A 26,276-nucleotide genomic window follows, 5' to 3' on the forward strand; every position below is an offset into this window, starting at 1 on the left:
AGGCAACAGAATTACATACTGACCACCGCCAGCCTCTCTCTAAAGATACTGAGACTGGGGCTAGATTTAACATGAGTTGGTAGGGAGTTCCAGAGTCGGATGGTCCTAGGGAAGTAGGAGTTAGAAAAGTACTGAGTGTGAGACATGGGGATTAAGTAATTTAGGTTTCTAGTTGGAATAAGATGAGATTGGTCGATATTATAGCTAATATAGCTACATATAGCTAAAAAGTGAACAAAAGAAATGTATATTTTTCTCACCCTTGCTCATATTTTCAGCACGAGCATCCTATCACTGTGTCCATCTATTCCACACAATTTTCTACATAGAACTGATCAATCAAGTACAATATTTACCGTTGCAGTTATTGTTAATTGCTTTGTTTAATTGGAGAATTAAGCCCAGTTGTGCCAGTTACCACAACAGCCTGTATTAAACACCTAGGATGACTTTAAGGCCAATGTAAATTGAATGAAAGTTTAACATCCCCTGAATGGTAGTTTTCTGCCCATTACTAGATCTATTTCAAAGTATTTTGATATTACATAAATTTTTGATCGTTTAGCTTATGCTACAAGTATGCACAATTTTGTTTAATTGCAATTAATGTCAGTTAGTTATTGTTGACACAAACACTGAACACAAAAACAACTTGTCTTAGCCTAACAACAATGTGATGACCATGCAGTGTTTATATATGACATTAAGCTGGTAGGAGGAAATCATGTGTAACTGTATTATTGTATGGAATTTCCATGAAAAATGTGCAAGTTTAAATCTTCATTCAATTCTTTTCACCTCCCTTGGATTGGTTACACATTATACATGCCAGCTGTAAAACATGTTGTGTGATTTCACAGATCTTTCACAAACCACAACTTTCTGAACATATTTTCATAGATGTGTTAAGAGTGCTTAAGAAAGAAGAGCTGAAAATTAGCAAAATTGTGAAAAATAATGTTTGTTTTATGTACTTATCAGATAATTTACTTTGTGAGTTGCAAGGATAAATTGAAATTATTTCTGAAAAAACACATCGGTAAATATTTTATTTTATTTCTCCAAAATGTTACAAATGCCAACTTCAGTTAATATGCAAGTAACTAATATGCACCTGTTTACAGTTTAAGAGCAATTAATGGAAACGTGCAGTTCTTTTGTTCACTTTTTAGCCATATGTAGCTATATTAGCTATAAATAGCTAAATTTGCTAAATTTAATACCTTCCCCAACCTGTATAAAACGCTGCCCAGTGTTTGCATCTACATCGTCAATAGGATGGATATTATTCTGATTGTTGTCGTCGTGTAAGTTCGACATCTTTCGGGCAAATTCGGCACCCTGGTAGAGTTTTAAAAAATATACAAGTTGAAGATTTATCTTTTTTATATAGCTACATTAAAAACAGCAAATGTCGCAATAGACATAACACAACAGTTTTTATGCTGACGAGTAGGCTCTAATTCTTTCAGATTTCATAACTCGATCAAGCTATAAAAAGTAAAACAAAAAAAATAATATTAATTGTTCAGCAGGTAATACAAACGCCGGCTAATTGTTTCGGGAAACAATATAATATAGCCTCATTAATTGTGTTTATTTATTTATTCGCTGCTGCCTTCTTTTTTGACAATGGTACCATTTTCTACCATCTGAACGGTGGGGGCAAGTTTTGATGGAAAGTAAGAGCTCTGGAACACTTCGCACGAATTTGTCTGGACATTTTAATCTCAAATAAGGCGTATTTGTTACCGAAACCTTTGGGTTACTCGGCTATGATTGTTTTAAATATCGATGATATGTTCTTATCATATCCTATTCAATATATTTTACTTTGCACAAATTTTGATTGTCTATTGATAATTAATTGTCATAAATTCGTACTGGTCCCAGATGTAAATATGTATACGCTAATTAAATGCACAGGTGCTTTTTTAATGCACAAATAAGTGACGTAATTAGCGACGTCAGCTTAGGTTAACATACTTTAAGAATCTGCGTGGACAAAATTAGGAAAGCATGGATATGGTTAAAAAACACACTTAAACCATTTGTATGCCGTAAATATCCTTTAAAGACGATATAATCGAATAATTTTGATAGTATGTCGAATTTGCACAACAGTGTTATATCTTGTCGTGCAAATTCGTCACCCCTAGCCAAGGTCATGCTTGGAAACCGGGGAATATTATTTGTTTCTAAATATCAACATCAAATATATTTCTGTTTGTATTTTGGTTAAGTAAAGTCAAAATGCAATTGTAAGAATAGTTTTAAATACCTTAGCTCCGCTGACCATTCTTACAGAAAACTGTAACTACGATTTTCGTTCAAAATGAATTTGAATGTCGAAGTTACCCGATGCGCGTATCGGAAAAGGAAAGAAAGCCTGTGTGATCAAAATGTTCTCATGATGTCATATATAAATATGACGTCATATAAATTACTTTAGAAAAATTATTCAAAGACATTATGGGTTTTTCCACGTGGATATTAATTCAATGTGTCGAATATACACGACTGTCGAATTTTCCCGAAGTTACTCTATACTAATAACTAATTATATGTGGTAGCCAAATTTATTGTTGTTTATGTCTGAAACATTTTAAAGAGTAGATTCTTCGGCAATCTACCGGTTTAGACCCTGGGGGGACTATTCCTACGGAGTGAAGTACATCACTGTCATCTTCTTATAAGTTAGAGCGGGTTCGGGTCTGGCCGGCCATCGGCTGTAACCGGCCACTGGGCAGAAATACTCTTTATTTATGCCATTGTTGAGTCAATTTGCGCAAATACAGAAGTTTTCAGTCCGCCATTTTTAAAAAATTGAAAATCAATGATATTCATTACGTTTTCAGTATTTTAGCGACAGATTTAATTTTAGCAGCAGTAAATTATCTATATTTAACATTCGACATGTATAATTTATTAAAATTTCAAGGTCAAACAAAATGTAGTTTCGAGGAATCGAGTTTACAATCTTATCAATCAATATCGTATAATCTATGTTCGTAAACGCTTGATGGAGGTTGAAGATGTTTCAAATCTATTTTTAGAGTGGCCGAGGAAGGCCGACGAAATTTTTACAATTCTTGTCAACTCGGACACTTGCACAAAAAAATCATTTAAGAGAAAAAAGTACTTTAAATGTTATTTTGATATCTACAATAAAATGTTATATACCGATATACATGACTGATTGTATAAATAATTGTTTTAATAAGAAGAAATCACGCATTAAAGATCCCACTTAATTTGCTCTAATTAGTGGTAATTGGCATCCATCGAGTTTATAATTCATTCGTCGATTATCAACTTGTCAATTTGCAGGTAGAAAAAAAAGCTAGAAAATTTCAGACTGGACTCCCATGCTTTTCAAGAGCAGTGTTGTTTGTTATTTTGGCAATCTCGTTGCGAACCCCAATCAGCTGCATTTTTTTCTTATGACTAATATAGCTCTACATATTTGTCCAGATATGAAAAGAACATATTATAACTTCTACTTTGTGTTTTGATCAGTAAATGTACACAAATGAATTGCCTAGAAAATTTAGCCTAATAATACGTTTGTGGGCATTGAGGGCCGATCGCATTAATCTTTGGGACAACTCTAATTCTATAAAAAAAATATTTCATTATTTTTCTGTCTTTTATATACGAGTCAGCATTTAGGTAGTAACCAGTGTGCAAAGGGCCGGCCGCGGGTCTCCGTGGCCAAGTGGTTGAGGTCGCTGACACAGAACCACTTGCCCTTCACCCAGTTGCCCGGGGGCCTTTTTCCACCATCAAAAGCAGGCAAGTTGCCATTTTGTCAGTGTGACGTACGTTTAATCCAACAATCCGGTGTTCCAGAGTTTACTGGGCATGTGTTGCATTTGTGTGAAATTGTGCTGAAATTGAATGACGAACACCTAACATTATTTGTGTGTGTCTGTTGTTGATTAGACTTTTCAAATTTTAGGAATGTAGACAAAGTAACAGAAGTTTCACATAGAGCATGGTCACTCTCTTAAATGATTAAGGATACTGACCAAGCTACTTCTGTTACTTTGTCTACATTCTTAAATTCTGAAATTGATTCTGCATTAATTTTTAAAGGATTTACAGCATGTGGCATGTTCTTCATGTTTGTTCCCGCGAATTTATGTCGTAGATATGTTTCAAATGAATTTTGAGTGCTGAATTTAATTCATTAAACAATTATTACGTTTTCTATATCAAAACAGCATTGTCTTTTTAAAAAACTTTGCCACGGCCGGTGAAACCCGACTGTGTGGCCGACCAGCATCGAAAACGGCCGACATGGGCCGACGATACTAGACAGTTCTTGCATTGACTGGTTATCAATTCTTACAATGTTTTGCCCCAATTAACCCCTGAAAATGTGCGGGACAGTCTGATCTATATTTAGACTCACTTGAATACGAAATCGAAACTAGAATGTTCCCCATATAATATTGAATTAATTAAACGGCCGAATAACCCCGAACCCGCTCTACTCACTTTCATTCCGTAGAGTTGATACAGTGACTCCTAAATTATTTCCATTTCTCTTTATTTTCACTATCTCAGTCACTATTAGTCGCTAAACCAGGAGTATATATAAAACAATGATGGTGGTATGGTGGCTAAACCAGGAGTATATATAAGACAATGGGAAAAGACAAAAATTTTGAAATGATTTAGGCAACATGGTATCAACTCTAAGGAATGAATGTGTTTTTAGCTCGACTATTCGAAGAATTGTCTAGCTATTCTACTCACCTTGGCGTCGGCGTCGGCGTCACACCTTGGTTAAGTTTTTGCATGCAAGTACATACAGCCATCAATTAAAGGCATATAGCTTTGAAACTTATTTTTTCTTTTTCTAGGTCAATTACCAACCTCTCTGGGTCAAGTCCCATAACTCTGACATGTATTTTGAGCAAATTATGCCCCCTTTTGGACTTAGAAAATTTTGGTTAAAGTTTTACATGCAAGTTACTATCTCCAAAACTAATGCAGATATTGATTTGAAACTTCACATGTGTCTTCGGGGTTATAAAACTAGTTGATAGCAGCAAGTCCCATAACTCTGACTTTCATTTTGACCAAATTATGCCCCCTTTTGGACTTAGAAAATTCTGGTTAAAGTTTTGCGTGCAAGTACATACAGCTATTTCTAAAAGGCATATAGATTTGAAACTTATTTTTTCTTTTTCTAGATCAATTACCAACCTCACTGGGTCAAGACCCATAACTCTGACATGTATTTTGAGCAAATTATGCCCCCTTTTAGACTTAGAAAATTTTGGTTAAAGTTTTACATGCAAGTTACTATCTCCAAAACTAATGCAGATATTGATTTGAAACTTCACATGTGTCCTGGGGTTATAAATCTAGTTGATAGCAGCAAGTCCCATAACTCTGACTTTCATTTTGGCCAAATTATGCCCCCTTTTGGACTTAGCAAATTCTGGTTAAAGTTTTGCGTGCAAGTACATACAGCTATTTCTAAAAGGCATATAGATTTGAAACTTATTTTTTCTTTTTCTAGATCAATTACCAACCTCACTGGGTCAAGTCCCATAACTCTGACAGGTTTTTTGAGCAAATTATGCCCCCTTTTAGACTTAGAAAATTTTGGTTAAAGTTAAACATGTGCCTTCGGGGTTATAAAACTAGTTGATAGCAGCAAGTCCCATAACTGATAATTATGCATTTTGGTCAAATTATTCCCCCTTCTTAACTTAAAACTCTTGATATTTAACCTTTTTGGGTAATATTTTCCTGCTTCTGGGACAATATTTCGAATAGTCGAGCTTGGCTGTCTTACGGACAGCTCTTGTTGTAACTATCTTCAGTTTGATTAGATTCATTTCGTAGAGTTTATACTGTGACTACTCGTATATAAGAATGGACCTGAGAATGTTGCAAAGTCCATCATCATTGCCTTATTTATACTCCTGGTTTAGCACCCGGGGGCTAAACCAGGAGTATATAATAGTGACTGAGATAGTGAGAATAAAGAGAAATGGAAATCATTTAGGAGTCACTGTATCAACTCTACGGAATGAATGGGGGCTAAACCAGGAGTATATAATAGTGACTGAGAAGATAAAAAATTTCAAAATAATTCAGGCATCATGGTATCATCTAGAGTTTGTAACTAACCATTTTGTGACAATGAAGATAAAAAATTTGGAGATAATTTACGCATCATGTGGTATCAACTCTACGGAGTGAATGTGAGTCTGTAACTAACCATTTTGTGACAATGTAACTCATTCCGTAGAGCTGATTCCCTGGGGTGTTAAAGCAGGAGATTGCCCACTCTTCATATATCAGATACCTCTTCAGGCCCCAGTGACATTTAGAAATTCGCTATAGGTAAAGGTAAATGTACATTTTTATGAACAATGAATCTAAGTAGGAAGTTCAGTCGCCCTATTTTAAAAACAATTTAAACCAATTATACAATACCCGAATCAATTTGCTGGTACCCATTTTACAGTTTGTCACAATGAAGTGCATTGCCCAAGGACACACTGCAACTTGAATGGCCAGGATTCAAATAAAATCAATAATTATTTATATACTGCGGTAATCATCATATAACAGTGCAAACATAAGCTGTTTATCTTTTGATCAACATAGAACCCTTGGATTAAACCACAGGCATGAGTATCGGACGTCACATTAAAATATATGACTAGACAGATAAAAACCCCTGTTTTCAAAGCCAAAATGAAAGATATGTGGTGAAATATGAGCCCCTTTCAAATAATATATACAATCTACACAAGGCTGGAATCCAGAGATTCAATCCTGCAAGCAGTTGGTTAAGTTCCTACGTTGTTGTGACATAAATTCTCCAGAAAATTACACAAACTATATCGGTATTTTGCGTGTGTATTTATTTACACAATGAGACCAGCCACAAGTCTCTGGCCCTTCTCATTCATGAAATATCTATCAGGAAACAAGCGCCTTCCTGCTGTAAGTCCCAGGTAGTTTAAAATGTGGCACAACGAAATGGTACATGAATAGATCTTGTAATTTGGAGGAAAGCATGATTTTTGACTTTCTATTGTTGACTTCTTCATACTTACACACCTCTTACATTCAAAAACTGAAATTCTTCCACATTGTTTGGGAAATATTTTAACCCTGGCTCCATTGGTTTAGTGTTCTAGATAGTTTCACTTTTCACTTAGTGATATTTGCCTCTCTTTATGTTTCAGTGGCCAGTTTTTACCGTCCTGACGTTCCGTTCAGATGTCGGGATGGTAGTAAGGAGATTCCATTTGAATATGTAAATGATGATTACTGTGACTGCCCGGATGGTACTGATGAACCAGGTAATCATAGGTTTATTCTGCCCTGATTGTACTGGTGTTAGAAACCCTTTTATGTTAATTATTTGTTAACTACAGATAAATGTAAGTTCACAAACTGAAATATAACAACTGACATTCTGTACACATGATTGATGTGGGGAAGTTGTCATTGCTGTGTAACAACTGAGTTACTGTTCACATTGTAGAATGTGAAACCAAGAAAAGAAATATAAATACCAGAAATACAATAACAATTGGTAGATATTTGCTTTGTAGTTTGTTGATTTCCATAGTGAAATAAAGTTCTTCACCACTGTAGTTAATTATTGTATGCAACAGTGTATCATTTATTGTTTATCTTTGATTATAGGTACTTCGGCTTGTCCGGGAGGAAAGTTTCACTGTACCAATGCCGGGTTCAGACCTCTCAACATCCTCTCATCTAGAGTCAATGATGGCATCTGTGGTAAGTTAACAGGAAATTCTGTAGTATGATAAAACTGTATTTAGCTCTCTATCAGCTAACAGTCAGGGTTTCAGAAATCTGCAAATATTTTCTTCTGGTAGCCCGAACATTTTAGTTTATGTGGCAATGACCGTTTTGGATTATTTGCTAATTAAGTGCTTGTATACTACAGTCTACAGTTTGGATGGAATGCTTAAATTAATATAGGGTTTCATAATTCTAGCCATACGCATATGTTGTTATAGATTTTGTTCTCTACAAAAGCAATTATCATCACTCATTTTTTCTTTAGCCTAACAGAAGCTGTGATTATTCACAAATCTGTCGCTCATTCTAGCCTTTTGGATAAACTGAAGTTTGAAGAGAAATTTAAACAAAAAAAATGTTACGAAGGTGTCTGATTTTACAAAGAGACATGCAGATAAAGTTTTTGAAGGCTTCTTTTTGAAAAGGGAAAATCCATTTAAATGGGTTACTTCTTGAAGAAAATATAATTTAACGGTTGAGAATGGGATTTATACAGGATATTATTTGGGAACAGCTCTAGAGTATAAAATCTCAGTATACAGCATAAGAAATTTAAAACCAAAGAATTTGGTAATGTTACATGTTACTGATAAAAGCTTAAACTGTCTTCAGACTGTTGTGATGGGACTGATGAGTGGGACGGTAACATTGACTGTGTCAACAACTGCAAGTATGATATATTATATGTAGTTTTTAGGAATGTATATATTCAGAGATTTTTTATTAGCATTATTTAATTTTTTTTGCTTGAGAATTAGACTGTGTGAGTCAGTCCTTCTTTATTTTTGTTTTGTGGTTTTTATTCTGCAGTCTTGTTCATATTAATTTTGTGAATTCATATTTGAGTAGGATTTATAAGTAAGTGCTTGTTGGCAGATAGTTATAAGCTAAGGTATTTAAAGGTACAAGTTAATGTTAAATCATGTTTTAAAGTGTAAGAAAAAACCATTTGATAATCTAAAACATACCATAAAACATTGTTATGGCCAAGTACTGGATCCGCATATTTCAAACAAGTGCAGAGAAATGAAATTACAAGATTGTGACTTCATAGAGAGACCAACCAGTAGTAAATGTTTTGCGTGTAAGCAGGTTTTTCTCAAATTACTTGGTTCACAAATGTATTAGACATCATGAGATGATGTCACAGGACAAGTTACATGACTTCAGCTTTTATTTTGTGATACTTATGACCTTAGTTTTGGTTTAAGTCTTTGCATGTAAGCAGGTTTCTTGAAAAGAATAATAACAAGGCCAAATGCTTTCAAAATTAACACATGTCTTTGGCATCATGAGATAACCTCAAAAGGCAGGTTATGTAGCTCTAGCTTTTAGTTTGTCAAAATCATGCTCCTTTTTAGCTTGGAAATTTAGGTTAAAGTTTTACATGGAAGCAGGTTTTTTTTTTTTTTTTTTTCAAAAACTAAAAGGTAGAATGTTTTCAGGCTTCACACATGTCTTGAGCATCATGAGATGCTTTCATAGGACAAGTTACATAATTCTATCTTTTATGTTGTTAGAATTATGTCCCTTTTTAACATAAACATTCTGTGAAAGTTTGCTTGTAAGCATATTTCTCAGGAACTGTATGACCAGATGTTTTCAGAATTTCCACACATTTTTGGCATGATGAGGTGACTTACTTGGCAAGTTCCAAAACTCGGCTTATATTTGGCAGAATTATGCTCCTTTTTCAACTTAGAAAATTTTGCATAAAAGCTAGCCTCATTTTGAACTCTTAAGACAAACACGAGGATTTCTGGAAGTAATCATTATCAATCTAAATGGGCTACCATCGATTTGAAATTGGAGAATACGTAGAATCTGTTGGATGTGCATAGAACGATGTTTTAAGCATGGTCTGTTTACGATGGTCTTTGGTTTTATGTCATGCTTGGTATTTTATTTCATGAGGATTATTTTTCAATAAATTACGTTTGGTATCTTTAAGTGAATTCATATACATGTGCTGTTATTAAAGAATGATGTTGTATGTAGTGACATGTAGCATAAATGTTTTTGTTTTGTAGAGAACTGGGTAAGAAGATGAGAGAAGAGGCTGACAGGATCAGACAGCTGCAGGAAGAAGGTTACAAATTAAAGCAGAAATTTATAGAGGAAGGTAAACAGGCCAAGGAACAGAAAAAGGTAGGGTAGATAAATCTGATTTATTTCAGTATCAGTGGGTTAAGTCATTTAAAGTTTGTATCACTACTTCATTATGGTACAAATTAGTTTTATCTGTTTTTTGTAGAAGAACGTTAAATTACTTTTTTGGTAGTTGCGGTTTTTGATAGATCTGCCAGCAGCTTAGCAGAAAATGCTACTTGCGGATTCAAATGTTCTAGTGCTGTACATCCTAAGTACTAAGATGTTTGAAGGAAAGTGAAATGCAGATTTTTTTCAAAACCTTTTTGTAAGAATGAGATATATGGAACAATTTTAGAGTTTTTAATTTGTCATTTTTATACACCATTTTGTTTGTATAACTGAACTATAACATATATTGATATTGTGTTTATAGGCTGAATTAGAGCAGTTAGAGAAGAATAAAATTGAACTGGAGGCCGTCAAAACTGAAATGGAAGGTAAATCTGAATGTGTTTTTTTCACTGCTTTAGTGAAAAAGTTGATGTATGTTTTCTGTACTTGCTTGTTGTCATAATTTGGGACTTGACCCATTTTCTTGGGTTTTAATACGTCCATGAAAAAGGACATTTTGTGTTATTACCTGCGGTGGATGGGCAGCATCCAGTAAAGTTTTGAACTTCCTAAATTGAGGGGTTCAAATCCAGTTTCACCAAAGATTGTGATAATGTTTATGAGTATAATATCTCAGCCAAGTTTGATAACCAGCTAGCCATAGCTTCTATTCCATCTAAACAGCTCATTGCCTGTATTGACATGCTGCCGTTTGACTGAGGCCCAAAAGGGGTAGCCGAATTTGGAGCTTAGTGTATAGATCTAATAATCAGCTGTATCCTCCCAAGTCTCTGGAGTTATGGCCGTTAAATAACTTAAAATTGTGAAAATGATAGTGTCCACATGATAACTTTAGAAGTTTTTATTCTGTGTTCACCAGACTTTGTCAGAATGTTTATGGACATATTGTATTGACAAAGTTAGAAAAGCAGATGGATAGTCTTTGTTGCTCTGGAGTTGTGGCCCTTGATATACTTGAAAATGAGAAAAACTTGATAAGTAGAGTATTTTTAAAGGCCCTGCCCCGGGGGGTCTCATGTTTTACATAGACTTATATAGGAAGAAAAACAACTTTAAAAACCTTCTTGCCTGAAACTGCAAGGCCTAGGCTTTTGATATTAAGTCTGTTGCCTTTCTTAGTGTTTCTCTACCAAAATTGTTCAAATTATGTACCTAGGGTGAAAAGAGGCCCTGCCCTGGGGGTACCAAGTTTAACATAGACTTGTATAGGAAAAAAAATAAAGATCTTCTTGTCTGAAAGTTCAAGGCCTAAGTATTTGATATTTGGTGTGTAACATTGCCTGGTGGATCTCTAACAAAATTTTCAAATATTACCCATAGGGTGAAAAGAGGCCCCGCCCCAGGGGTCACTTGTTATAATTATGGGTTACATAGGAAAAAATACTTCAAAAATTATCAGGTCATATTTCCTAGACTGTTTAATTATAATTACCTGATGACCCAAGCAATTAGGGAACACTTGACTGTGACCTTGACCTACTGACCTACTTTCTTGTTTTTTAAGATACAGCCTTGAAATTTGGATGACATGTACAGTTTTGCACACCAATCTTAAAACTGTCTTTCAGTGACCATGAATATGACCTACTGACCTACTTTCTAATATTTTAGCATCAGTTTGTCATTTGAAACATGTGGCTCATATTACTCAGGTGAGCGATTCAGGGTCATCATGGCCCTGTTGTTTTGTTTTAATTTCTGTACCAGGAAACCAGTGAAGTAGAATATGGTTTAATAAATAGTAACATTGGTCAGTGTTTAAAGAGGAAAGTTGATTTTTTCAGGTAAGAAGACTGAAGCCGAAGCACCAGAAAAGGAAGCTAAAGACAAGCATGAACAGGCCTGGAATGGTAGGTGCAAGAGAGAGTTGCATTATAACTCAACGGTGTTAAAATATGTGTATGTAATGAACTTATTTATAGAGGTTTGGGGTTTTAATACTACAAATTTTGCAGTTGGAAAATATGAGACCATATTTACTGTATCTTTCCCACTGTGTTAGTATTTGGAAAGTGTGTCATGATTAGTATATGGAATGGAAAGTGTATGATGATTTTGATGTGCCTTTAAATTTCATAAACAAACTGCTGCATGTCAAGTTCAAAATTTAGTTACTGTTTGTGGATGAATTCTTTTATTTTTACATTTTTTTCCTGACTATACCTTTATTTTTATTCAGTAATAAGAAACAAAGCTGCGCACTTGAGTAATGGTTCTGTCAAAATTGAGATATGACTATACTACCACAGTGGAGAAGGAAAAAAGTTGGCAGTATAACAGATCTGTTAACAATTCCAAGAAATTTATTTTATAGAAAGAAAAAACAGAGTAAAACACATGGGTTGTTTTTGAGAGAACCTGTCTTAGTGACTTGATATCATTATTGCATGATAAATAATTTAAAATACTGGAAAATTACTGTTTTTCTTGTCTTCATGCAAAAAGTAGAAACTACAATATTGGAATTTAGTCATCCAAGACAAAACAAATTCAAAGATAATTTTCAAATAAATGTTATACATATTGTCATGACAGCTGAAATATAGAAACACCTATGTACCATTAAAGACCAGTTTAAAAGCTGAAAGACTTTTGATAAAAAAAACGGTTGTTACTTTGTAGTAAAAATGATTTCAGACTGTAAGTATTCAATTGTATATAAATTTCAAGTTGCATAAATGATGACTCCTTGCTTTGACAATGTTGTTGGGGTCATATCTCAACTTGTTTGGTGACTTACTTAAAAGCATTGTAAATTTCGAAATATTAAAGATATCTTTCTCAAATAAGTAGATGTTAAAGGTGAAAGAATATTCTTCATGATTACATTTTTATCTTAATTTTGATTTTTTTGTCACTAATACAAACGTTGTCCAGGAATGGACCATATATTTTGATGAGTAAAAAATCAGAAGTAAAACATGTATATGTTGTTTCCTACATATCAAACTATAACTTTTCAATGATGTTTGGTATTATTCTATGTTATTGTACTGTATGTTACAGAGGAGTTAGAAAGAAGGAATGCAGAGAAAGAGAGATTGAGGGCAGAGATTGCTTTTGCTGAACTTGATGCTAATAAAGACAACAAGTAAGTTGGTCATATTTTGCAGACACTTAGTGCTTGTTGCTCATTCTCTTAATGGTTATTTTGTTTTAAATTTAGCTTTTGGTTTGGTTGTCATAGCTTACCAGGCCAACAGAATAAGTCTTTTATGGAAACTAGGCTGTTATTCATAATGTGACTTAATGGAGGTCTTGCAGAAATTAGTCCTTGCAATTTTAAGTCATTCTTCCTAGCCTCCTTCATCCTCACTGCTGTGGATTTAAAACCTTACTTAGGGTGTAGAAGTATTTCTGTTGTGGAAGCCATCTAGCTAGCTTACGGAATGTAGGTGGTTCATCTCAGGCTTAAACATATGTCAGAAATTATTCCTGGAAGGGCACCTGTTGCCATTAAAAGCTGCCATATGACCTAAAATTGTGTCAGTGTGACTTTAACTTAAAACTAAAAATAAACATGCAGTTTCCAGTGCACAAAATTTCCTAAAGCAAGAAAAGAAAATACATTTAGAAGATTTCTGATGCAGCTTGGTACATTTCAGCTGACTTTTTATGCCCCCATCATTAAAAATATTCACATTCAAGAGCCATACCCAACATTTAAGTTCAAGATCACAGTTGTAGTAAAAAATTTCAGGTCATATTTCTTGTCTGCTCTATAACTGTTTCATGCATGTATGGATATTCAAATAAGTTGCCACAAACATTCACCATAACAAGATGATATGTTATGTTAAGACTCTTACCTCTATATTAAAAGTCAAGGTCACACTTAAAGGTCGAAAGATTTAAGATAATTTTTCCTGTCCAGTCTATGACGTTTTTATGGGGGCATGGATATTCATATAATTTGGCACAAACACTACCAATAACAAGCAGGCATGTGGTATTCAAGACACATACCCTTACCTTAGAGGTCAAGGTCACGCATAGAGGTCAGAGACTTTTTTACAGTTTTTCTTGTCCAGTCTGTACCTTTTGTATAAATGGATGGATACTTAAGTACCTTGGCACAAACATTTACTATAACTAGACAGTGTTCTACATTTAAGACCTACACCCCTAGTGAAAAAGGTCAAGGTCACCCTTGGAGGTCGTTCATTTTTCTTCTATGCTGTTTTTTCTGTATTTTTGTATGCATAGATGGATATTCAAACATCCACCATAAAAAGACGATGTGTCAAGACTGACACTTAAATCCCTAGCTGAAAGGTGCAGATCACACTTAGTGGTTAAACATGTTTTGTCTTTTTTATCTTTGAAAAGTTGGAGAACAAGGTGGATAGTCTTTGTTGCATTGGAGTTATGGCCCTTGAATTAGTCGAAATTGAGAAGATTGAGAACCAGTCTTTCCAATATGTAGAGAACTTTTAAAGTCAAAAGTAATTTGTTGTGATAGGCATATATTGTGACAGTTTGCCACTCAGGTTTTGCTACGTTTACTTCTAATGACATGATCATTGAATGAATTTTTGTTAAAGTAAATTTGTGAAGCTTTTGTATCAGTATGGTTGAGATTTACAAAATGGCATCTACAAATTCAAATAGAAAAAAACTTAAATTATACAAAAAGGTACAGTGTGGTATAATTGAAATGTGGGTTTGGTTGAATGACCACCATGTATAACTGAAATACAGGTTGGGTTAAATGACCACCGTGTATATCTGAAAAATGTGTTTTGCCCAGCATAATAATGAACACAGATTTAAATGAAAGGATCACATAAGAAAAGTGCCAGTCGGTAAAAAATAGCAAACTACAGTTACTGTAAGTGTGCAGCTTGGTGAACAATTTTTTTCTTTAATTTTTAGGATATCTTTATCCGAGATTAAAGGCCTGTCAATGTTTGATGTGGATTCTAATGGTGAAGTCAGTGATGATGAAGCCAAGGTAAGTTAGTACAAGTTGTCATATACTGCTACCAGTCAGCAGCAGTCTGTCAAGTAGTAAACTGCTGATACAAGTTGCCAGCCCTGAAGTCATAAACTGTTGATATAAATCAGCAGCAGTGAAGTCATTAGTCAAGTTGTTACCAGCTGATATACCAGTCAGCAGCATTCAAGTAGTTAATAGGGGTAACTGGAGTATATCAGCCACAAAATGGAGCTGGAGCAGGTTTTACTATGCTTTTATGCATGCTTAACCCGCTTAGCTCAGTAGGTAAGAGCGTTGGTCTACGGATCGCAGGGTCGTGAGTTCGATCCTCGGGCGGGGCGTATGTTCTCTGTGACTATTTGATAAACGACATTGTGTCTGAAATCATTAGTCCTCCACCTTTGATTCATGTGGGGAAGTTGGCAGTTACTTGCGGAGAACAGGTTTGTACTGGTACAGAATCTAGGAACACTGGTTAGGTTAACTGCCCACCGTTACATGACTGAAATACTGTTGAAAAACGGCGTTAAACCCAAACAAACAAAGCTTAACATCAGGGAACCCTTTTTTTTGAAATATTCTTAAATCAGTAGAAAGATTTTTTTCTGAAAATTGGTACATTTGTACATAGTGACGTTTTACAACATTTTATCCAAAACTCTGATTCTGTTTTATTTTGTAAAAGTCTTTATGTTTGTCAGGAGAAAATTTGAATTTCCCTGGGAGGTGTGGCCAAGGACTGATACACTCACTATTTGTAAACAAAATCATGTGGATGTGCTATAAATGTGCTATCAGTGTATAACAGACGACTCACTGAGTTGTTTCTGGAATATGGTATTACATTCTTATTCAATGAAAATATAATATGCAGGTTTAACTCACAGTAATCTAATAGTTATATTTAAGCAACAATAACATTCAATAAACTTATAAAATATAAAACAAGACAAAGTGATAACCTGAATGTCGGCTGCTTTTACTCAACATGCATGTATAATCAACTGCTACAAGCACACTCTGGTTTATTTTTAGACAGTCGAATTAATTGACAGAGATATAAAGTTGTAGAGAACCTCTCACAAGCTTTCACTGGTATACTAGGGAATGTTCCTTCTTTAACTGCTTGTATCAGTCAGCAGCAGTTGAGTAGTTAACTGCTGTTATCTGTCAGCAGCAGTCAAGTAGTTAACTGCTGGTACTTGTCACAGCAGTCTGGTAGTTAGTTGCTGATACCAGTCAGCAGCAGTCAGGTAATTATACCCCCACCAAACATGTTTGAGGGGGGTATATAGGAGTCAGTTTTGTCGCGTCCCGTCCGGTCCCGTCCCGTCGCGTCCCGAAATCTATTATCTCAGTTATTACCAAATGGATTTGATTCAAACTTAAAATACATGTTCCACCTTATCACCCACATCATGTGACACAAGGTGCATAACTCTTGACACCAAGTTTTCATGAATTATGTCCCCTTTTACTTAGAATTTAGGGTTAATTTTGCTGTATTTTCACTCTATCTCAGTTATTACTAAATGGATTTGATTCAAACTTAAAATAGATGTTCCACCTCATCACCCACATCATGTGACACAAGGTGCATAACTCTGACACCAATTTTTTTATGAATTATGCCCCTTTTTACTTAGAATTTAAGGTTGATTTTGATGTATTTTCACTATATCTCAGTTACTACTGAATGGATTTGATTCAAACTTAAAATAGATGTTCCACCTCATCACCCACATCATGTGCCCACATCATGTGACACAAGGTGCATAACTCTGACACCAAGTTTTCATGAATTATGTCCCCTTTTACTTAGAATTTAAGGTTAATTTTGTTGTATTTTCACTATATCTCAGTTATTACTAAATGGATTTGATTCAAACTTAAAATAGTTGTTCCACCTCACCACCTACATCATGTGACATAAGGTGCTTAACTCTGACATAAATTTTTTATGAATTATGTCCCCTTTTACTTTAAATTTAAGGTTGATTTTGATGTATTTTCTTTATATCTCAGTTATTACAAAATGGATTTGATTCAAACTTAAAACAGATATTCCACCTCATCACCCACATCATGTGACACAAGGTGCATAACTCTGACACCAATTTTTCATGAATTATGCCCCTTTTTACTTAGAATTTAAGGTTAATTTTTATGTATTTTCACTATATCTCAGTTACTACTGAATGGATTTGATTCAGACTTAAAATAGATGTTCCACCTCATCACCCACATCATGTGACACAAGGTGCATAACTCTGACACTAATTTTTCTTGAATTGTGTCCCCTTTTACCTAGAATTTAAGGTTAATTTTGATGTATTTTCACTATATCTCATTCTGATTTGCTTAGAGCCAAAGGGAAGTAACCTTTTTAGCTCATCTGATTTTTTGAAAAAAAATGATGAGTTATTGTCATCACTTGAGCGGTTGTCGGCGTCGGCGTCTGCGTCAGCGTTGCCTGGTTAAGTTTTATGTTTAGGTCAGCTTTTCTCCTAAACTATCAAAGCTATTGCTTTGAAACTTGGAATACTTGTTCACCATCATAAGCTGACCCTGTATAGCAAGAAACATAACTCCATCTTGCTTTTTGCAAGATTTATGGCCCCTTTTGTACTTAAAAAATATCAGATTTCTTGGTTAAGTTTTATGTTTAGGTCAACTTTTCTCCTAAACTATCAAAGCTATTGCTTTGAAACTTGGAATACTTGTTCACCATCATAAGCAGACCCTGTACATCAAGAAACATAACTCCATCTTGCTTTTTGCAAGATTTATTGCCCCTTTTGGACTTAGAAAATCATTTTTGTTGGTTAAGTTTTATGTTTAGGTCAGCTTTTATCCTAAACTATCAAAGCTATTGCTTTAAAACTTGCAACACTTGTTCACCATCATAAGTTGACCCTGTATAGCAAGAAACATAACTCCGTCCTGCTTTTTGCAAGATTTATGGCCCCTTTTGGACTTAGAAAATATCAGATTTCTTGGTTAAGTTTTATGTTTAGGTCAACTTTTTCTCTTAAACTATCAAAGCTATTGCTTTGAAACTTGCAACACTTGTTCACCATCATAAGCTGACCCTGTACAGCAAGCAACATAACTCCATCCTGCTTTTTGCAATAATTATTGCCCCTTTTGGACTTAGAAAATCATTTTCTTGGTTGAGTATTATGTTTAAGTCAACTTTTCTCATAAACTATCAAAGCTATTGCTTTAAAACTTGCAACAGTTTTTCACCATCATAAGTGGACACTGTACATCAAGAAACATAACTCTATCCTGCTTTTTGCAAGAATGATGGCCCTTTTTAGACTTAGAAAATCATGGGTAGGACAATATTTCTATTACACAAAAAAAATCAGATGAGCGTCAGCACCCGCAAGGCGGTGCTCTTGTTTAACTTTTGTATGGAGTTTCTTCACCTTAAATTCCAGGAATTGGTCTATTTTTAGAAATCCTATTTTTAGATTTTCAATATTTTAGGTATTTTTCTAACTTTTTTATTATAAGTCCTATGTAAAAAGTAAATACATTTTTCTGTGGTAACATGGGTCGGTAAGACACTTTTTTGTATTCACTTTTAGTGTATCTCTAATATTAGAGATTTAATATATTTACTAGTATTACTATACTAGTATTATACTAGTATTACTTACATGTGGAAGCCCAGGATGAAGTACTCCAAAGACTAAGTATTTTTAGCTCATCTGATTTTTTGAAAAAAAATGATGAGTTATTGTCATCACTTGAGCGGTTGTCGGCGTCGGCGTCGGCGTCGGCGTTGCCTAGTTAAGTTTTATGTTTAGGTCAGCTTTTCTCCTAAACTATCAAAGCTATTGCTTTGAAACTTGGAATACTTGTTCACCATCATAAGCTGACCCTGTATAGCAAGAAACATAACTCCATCTTGCTTTTTGCAAGATTTATGGCCCCTTTTGTACTTAGAAAATATCAGATTTCTTGGTTAAGTTTTATGTTTAGGTCAACTTTTCTCCTAAACTATCAAAGCTATTGCTTTGAAACTTGCAATACTTGTTCACCATCATAAGCTGACCCTGTACAGCAAGCAACATAACTCCATCCTGCTTTTTGCAATAATTATTGCCCTTTTGGACTTAGAAAATCAGTTTTCTTGGTTAAGTTTTATGTTTAGGTCAGCTTTTATCCTAAACTATCAAAGCTATTCCTTTAAAACTTGCAACACTTGTTCACCATCATAAGCTGACCCTGTACAGCAAGAAACATAACTCCATCCTGCTTTTTGCAAGATTTATGGCCCCTTTTGGACTTAGAAAATATCAGATTTCTTGGTTAAGTTTTATGTTTAGGTCAACTTTTTCTCTTAAACTATCGAAGCTATTGCTTTAAAACTTGCAACTCTTGTTCACCATCATAAGCTGACCCTGTACAGCAAGCAACATAACTCCATCCTGCTTTTTGCAATAATTATTGCCCTTTTTGGACTTAGAAAAATCATTTTCTTGGTTGAATATTATGTTTAAGTCAACTTTTCTCATAAACTATCAAAGCTATTGCTTTAAAACTTGCAACAGTTTTTCACCATCATAAGTGGACACTGTACATCAAGAAACATAACTCTATCCTGCTTTTTGCAAGAGTGATGGCCCTTTTTAGACTTAGAAAATCATGGGTAGGACAATATTTCTATTATACAAAAAAAATCAGATGAGCGTCAGCACCCGCAAGGCGGTGCTCTTGTTAAGATTTCTTATGGTTGCCATTCTTCTGTGACAAGACTGTATGGTGGGGGTATGAGTCACTCCTGTGACAGTTCTAGTTAACTGCTGGTACCAGTCAGTAACAGTCAGGTAGTTAACTGCTGGTACCAGTCAGTAGCAGTCAGGTAGTTAACTGCAGATACTAGTCAGCAGCAGTTCAGTAGTTAACTGCTTGTACTGTCAGCAGCAGTGGAATAGTTAACTGCTGATACCTGTCAGCAACAGTCAGGTAGTTACTTGCTGTTATCTGTCAGCAGCAGTCAAGTAGTTAACTGCTGGTACTTGTCAGTAGCAGTCAGGTAGTTAGTTGCTGATACCAGTCAGCAGCAGTCAGGTAGTTAACTGCTGGTACCAGTCAGTAGCAGTCAGGTAGTTAACTGCTGGTACCAGTCAGTAGCAGTCAAGTAGTTAACTGCTGGTACTTGTCAGCAGCAGTCTGGTAGTTAGTTGCTGATACCAGTCAGCAGCAGTCAGGTAATTAACTGCTGGTACCAGTCAGTAACAGTCAGGTAGTTAACTGCTGGTACCAGTCAGTAGCAGTCAGGTAGTTAACTGCAGATACTAGTCAGTAGCAGTTCAGTAGTTAACTGCTGGTACTGTCAGCAGCAGTTGAATATAGTTAACTGCTGCTACCAGTCAGTAGCAGTCAGGTAGTAAACTGCTGATACCAGTCAGCAGCAGTCGGGTAGTTTATTGCTTATACCAAGCAGCAGCAGTTTACTGCTTATACCAAGCAGCAGCAGTCAAGTAGTTAACTGCTGATACCAGTCAGTAGCAGTCAGGTAGTTAACTGCAGATACCAGTCAGCAGCAGTTCAGTAGTTAACTGTTGGTACTGTCAGCAGCAGTTGAATAGTTAACTGCTGTTACCAGTCAGTAGCAGTCAGGTAGTTAACTGCTGATACCAGTCAGTAGCAGTCAGGTAGTTTATTGCTTATACCAAGCAGCAGCAGTCAGGTAGTTTACTGCTTATACCAAGCAGCAGCAGTCAAGTAGTTAACTGCTGATACCAGTCAGAAGCAGTCAGGTAGTTAACTGCTGATACCAGCCAATAGCAGTCAGGTAGTTTACTGCTTATACCAAGCAGCAGCAGTCAGGTAGTTAACTGCTTATACCAGTCAGCAGCAGTCAGGTAGTTAACTGCAGATACCGTCAGTAGCAGTCAGGTAGTTTACTGCTTATACCAGTCAGTAGCAGTCAGGTAGTTAACTGCTGATACCAGTCAGTAGCAGTCAGGTAGTTTACTGCTTATACCAGTCAGTAAACTGCTGATAACCATGAAAAATAGTGTTTTTATGGTATCAGCAGTTAACTACCTGACTGCTACTGCTTGGTATAAGCAGTAAACTACCTGACTGCTACTGACTGGAATCAGCAGTTAACTACCTGACTGCTACTGACTGGTAACAGCAGTTAACTATTCAACTGCTGCTGACAGTACCAACAGTTAACTACTGAACTGCAGCTTCCAGTAAAATACTTATTGCTGGACAGTAGTCTTGTTTTAACAGTTCTCACATTATAGAGTTTGAAAATACAATGAACAGTTCCATTTATTATAGGAACATCTGGAAGGAGAGGAAGAAGTGGATCAGGATCATTTTATATTAAAAGTTTGGCCTAATATCAAACAGTTTTACAAGTCTCCAGACAGTGAAGAGCAAGCTAAGGGAGATAATCAGGAAGTTACGACAGAACCTCCAGAGGTAGGCTGTTGTTATTTAATTGGAGTATTTTCATGTTATTTGACTTATATAGTCACATAGTTGTTTAGTATGGTGACAGTTGACATAAAATCTGTTGACAGAGAAAAATGATGAAGAGATAAAATTGCAGTAGATTCCAGAAAAAGAATAGGAGCCCTTGCTTTTCATTTATCTAAAATATGATATAAATTAGAGAGTGTACTCTTATTTTTACTTGCACCAGTAAGGAGTAAATGTGAACAATGGACTTTATAATTAGGAATGAATGAATGACAGTTGATCTTAGTCATAATACTGAGTGACAGGGAATGCTAATGAATTTGTGTGATGCTGGGAGGTATTAAGTTTGTACCTGTAACTTCCTAAAGGTTGAAATCCTATCAAAATTCATAAGATCATTGTTAAAATTTAGACAAAGCTTGCTATCTTTGAGGTTCATCAGCTACTAAAATGGCAAATATAAAAGATTTCAGTGTAAGTTATATTTCTCTGGTACTGCCAGATAGTAATTTCATACTTTAAAAACTACAAAAGAGAAACTCTGGCAGTTTCGAGCACCAAAAAATGTTGAGAAAAAAAACTATAGTCTAGGTTTTCATGAAAATTGGTGTTAGCGTGAATAAGATGGTAAACATAATGACTGAGAGTACTCTGAACATGTCACTGTCACAAAACTGTTTATGTTCACAAAAAATAGTGGAGTAGAGATTAAAGGTGCACTAACATTGCTATGCTATAGAACATGTTGTTATTTTGCTGTGGTAGAGTTATCTGCCGTTACTGTGAAAGTTCATGGGCCTGAGTCCCAGTCAGAGCTTAAATATTAGCAGTCTGTCACAACATGTAAATTTGTAGGGTATCAGACTGTTCCATTGTTCTACATTTTTAGCAGACAGGCCTATTGTTTAGCAATCCCAATCATTATTGCTGGTAAAATGAGAAATATATGAACACTTGCATGTATTTCAGAACTTTTTTAGCTTGAAAACGCAAAGTCCAGTCACTTCATAAGTTCAGTGTAAAATCTTTTTCTACAAAGTAAAACTTGACAACAAATAATTTTAAGAAGTTTCAGAATGACAGCTTTATTCCTTTGATTTATTATACGCCCGAAGAGACGTATTATGTTATGACGCTGGTGTCCGCCTGTCCGTCCGTCTGTCAGTAATTTCGTGTCCGCTCTGTAACTCTTGAAACCCTTGAAGGATTTCAAGGAAACTTGACACAAATGTTCACCTCACCAAGACGACGTGCAGAGCGCATGTTTTGGATGTCTCGCTTCAAGGTCAAGGTCACACTGGAGTCAAAGATCATATCAGTTCGTTTTGTGTCCTCTCTGTAACTCTTTAACCCCTGGAAGGATTTCAAAGAAACTTGACACAAATGTTCACCACACCGAGACAACGTGCAGAGCGCATGTGAAGGATGACTCGTTTCAAGGTCAAGGTCACACTCAGGGGTCAAAAGTCACATCAGTTTGTTTCGTGTCCGCTCTGTAACTCTTGAACTGCTGGAAGGATTTCAAAGAAACTTGGCAGAAATGTTCACCACACTGAGACGACATGCAGAGCACATATTCCGGATGACTTGCTTCAAGGTCAAGGTCACACTTAAGGGTCAAAGGTCATATATGACTTTGCTTTGTGTATATTGCTCTGCATTGCAGTGCTCTTGTTTTCATTTTGCAGATCTCTTTTTTGCTCACTTACAATATTTTTTTTTTGAATTACTTCCCTTTTATGTTACTATAAATAGCTTATTTTGAAACTTCTTTATTATTGGCCGTAGGGAAAAACTGAGACCACTTTTCTGTAGTACAACATGGATGGTACCTCCAATTTTTAGGTGTATTTTGACATACCTGTACCTGGCAAAGAATTTTTTGTGGACTTAGATTTTGATTTTTTCAAAGTCAAGTTCTTAAAATTTTGCTCCCATCCTCTGATGTAACCCTTCAGGCGTATATTGCCCCACTTGGTGGTGCTGTTGTTATGTAATGGCTTTATTTCACTTCTGCGATGTCAAACATGTGATAAAGACACGTATACATTGTAGCTTACACTTGTAAACATTTGGTATTTTTAATTTTTGAGGTGTTACCACCCCCATTGAGACCTGGGTTTCCAAGACATAGAAACCCTGCTGTTGAAAGGCAGAGACAGCTGTTTGCTAAGCGGGTACTTCTATTATTGTGTACATGTAGTATATTTTGTCTGGGTATTGTAATGATCTTCTATTTTCACTTTGCTTAATTTTGTGTAAGCTTTTTGAATGTATAGCTTAGAATAAAATACATCCGTATCTCTTTGATATTGTATACAGTGAGCAAATTAAAATTTTTAAAGTAATGTAGTGCTATTTTGATTTATTTGAAAAGCAGTACTTGTCATCTGACATATATTGAAAAATCATGCATGCTTGCATGGGTCATTATGAAATACAGTTAAAAAGCTGAAATGTATTCCTTAACCGACTTTGAATTTTAAGGTTGAATATAAAGGTCATGTGAGTCATTTCCATGGTAACATAAATTTAGTTTGCAAACAATCATTTTTACATCTTTAGGTGATTTTTGTAAAAGGAGAGATACATATCACACAGTAACAGTTTATAAGGTCACAGGACATCTTGTATTTATATAAATATAATTGAGCCGTGCCATGAGAAAACCAACATAGTGGGTTTGCGACCAGCATGGATCCAGACCAGCCTGCGCATCCGCACAGTCTGGTCAGGATCCATGCTGTTCGCTATTAGTTTCTCTAATTCCATTAGGGCTTTGAAAGCGAACAGCATGGATCCTGACCAGACTGCACGGATGCGCAGGCTGGTCTGGATCCATGCTGGTCGCAAACCCACTATGTTGGTTTTCTCATGGCATGGCTCAATTATTTATTATCATCCAGTTGTCTCATTTATACCTTTGCACCTTATATCATATTTGCTTGTACAATTTAGAGACTATTTTAAGGTATTGGACCCGTAATAGGGTATCTCCTTTTTGAAGAGTATTCAATTCCTACCATAAACCAACTTTGACTGCAATTTTTAGGAGGCGTAGGTTCAAGCCCAACTGGGACCAAAATTTTTTTCCCATATTTTCCTTTTTCTAGTAGGTTTTTTGACTTATTTTAAGACTTATTATGGATGTGTTGTACAAAGTTGAAAATTTTCATTTTATAAGCGATTTCTTGCTGTTCAAAGTGAATTTACCTCTGATTCAGGAGGGGAAGAGTTAGACATCTTTAAAAATACTGAGTTACGTGCAGTAAAAGTTCTCTATTTTGCCTTCATTCTTTAGATTACATAATGTGGAAGAAATGCAGGTAAGTTTTACTTCTGCCCCAAGGTTATTTTTGAATGAAATTAGCAAAATTCAAAACAGACCCACAGGATTTGACTTTAATTTTTCAATGTTTGAGTTAGAATTCTGTCTCATTAAATCTGTTTGCTTGAGGTACCCTAGAAAAAAATGATATTCACAGTTTTATTTTGTGTTTTATAATTGTTTAACAAAAGTTTGATGTTTCTTTTTTCAAAATTAATGCTATAATGAATTCTCTGCAAACGTTTTAGATAGTGACCATCACTTTGAAATTTGTCTCTACTTGAGCTTTAGGAAATACCATAAATTATACAAAATTTACAAAAAACAGCACGGTAAAAGTTGTTTAAAATTTGCAACACAGTGCAAAACATGGTCAACTTTAAGAATATACCAAGCAAATGCAATTTTTTAGCTCGACTATACAAAGTATAAGGAGAGCTATCCTACTCGCCCCTGCGTCGGCGTTGGCGTCTTTCTGCATCCCCACCTTGGTTAAAGTTTTGGTGCACTTTCTCTTTTTTCAACTTATCTCTATAATTACTGGATGGATTTGATTCAAACTTGAAATACTTACTCCTCATCATCATCTGTCATAAGGGCCATAACTCTGGCACCAATATTTCATGAATTATCCCCCCTTTTCACTTAGATTTTCAGGTTAAAGTTTTGATGCACTTTCACTCTGTCTCTGCGATTACTGAATAGATTTGATTCAAACTTAAAAAAGTTGTTCAACATCATCACCCACATCATATTACACAAGGTGCATAACTCTGGCACCATCTTTTCATGAATTATTCCCCCTTTTTACTTAGAATTTCAGGTTAAAGTTTTGGTGCACTTTCACTCTACCTCAGTTATTACTGAATGGATTTGATTCAAACTTAAAATAGTTGTTCAGCATCATCACCCACATCATATGACACAAAGTGCATAACTCTGGCACCATCTTTTCATGAATTATTACCCCTTTTTACTTAGAATTTCATGTTAAAGTTTTGGTGCACTTTCAGTCTACCTCTGTTATTACTGAATGGATTTGATTCAAACTTAAAATAGTTGTTCAGCATCATCACCCACATCATATGACACAAGATGCATAACACTGGCACAATTTTTCATGAGTTATTTCCCTTTTTATTTAGAATTTCATGTTAAAGTTTTATGCACTTTCACTCTATCTCTGTTATAACTGAATGGATCTGATTCAAACTTAAACAATTGTTCAACATCATTACTCTTATCATATGACACAAGGTGCATAACTCTGGGACCAATTTTTCATTAATTATTTCCCCTTTTTACTTAGAATTTTAGGTTTAAGTTTTGATGCACTTTCACTCTGTCTCTGTTATTACTGAATGGATTTGATTCAAACTTAAAATAGTTGTTCAACATCATCACCCACACCATATGACGCAAGGTGCATAACTCTGGCACCAATTTTTCATTAATTATTCCCCCTTTTTACTTAGAATTTTAGGTTAAAGTTTTGATGCAGTTTCACTCTGTCTCTGT

At 35.2% G+C, this 26,276-nt stretch overlaps 1 protein-coding gene across 4 annotated transcripts in view; it reads left to right on the forward strand.

Moving 5' to 3' along the window:
* Positions 1-26,276, forward strand: part of LOC123525883 (glucosidase 2 subunit beta-like) — a 43,093-nt gene that overhangs the window by 582 nt on the left and 16,235 nt on the right. For 2 of the 4 annotated variants that reach the window (XM_053538003.1, XM_053538004.1), the window contains exons 2-11: positions 7,224-7,340; positions 7,690-7,785; positions 8,425-8,482; positions 9,843-9,960; positions 10,337-10,400; positions 11,820-11,885; positions 13,042-13,126; positions 14,911-14,989; positions 21,287-21,430; positions 23,524-23,607. In XM_053538003.1, coding sequence (XP_053393978.1) covers positions 7,224-7,340; positions 7,690-7,785; positions 8,425-8,482; positions 9,843-9,960; positions 10,337-10,400; positions 11,820-11,885; positions 13,042-13,126; positions 14,911-14,989; positions 21,287-21,430; positions 23,524-23,607 — 911 coding nt within the window. The remainder of the gene's footprint in view (positions 1-7,223; positions 7,341-7,689; positions 7,786-8,424; positions 8,483-9,842; positions 9,961-10,336; positions 10,401-11,819; positions 11,886-13,041; positions 13,127-14,910; positions 14,990-21,286; positions 21,431-23,523; positions 23,608-26,276) is intronic. The other 2 variants (XM_053538005.1, XM_053538006.1) reach the window with 1 other exon arrangement.

Source organism: Mercenaria mercenaria, chromosome 3 (genome assembly GCF_021730395.1).
Source record: "Mercenaria mercenaria strain notata chromosome 3, MADL_Memer_1, whole genome shotgun sequence".
Taxonomy (NCBI): Eukaryota; Metazoa; Mollusca; class Bivalvia; order Venerida; family Veneridae; genus Mercenaria; species Mercenaria mercenaria.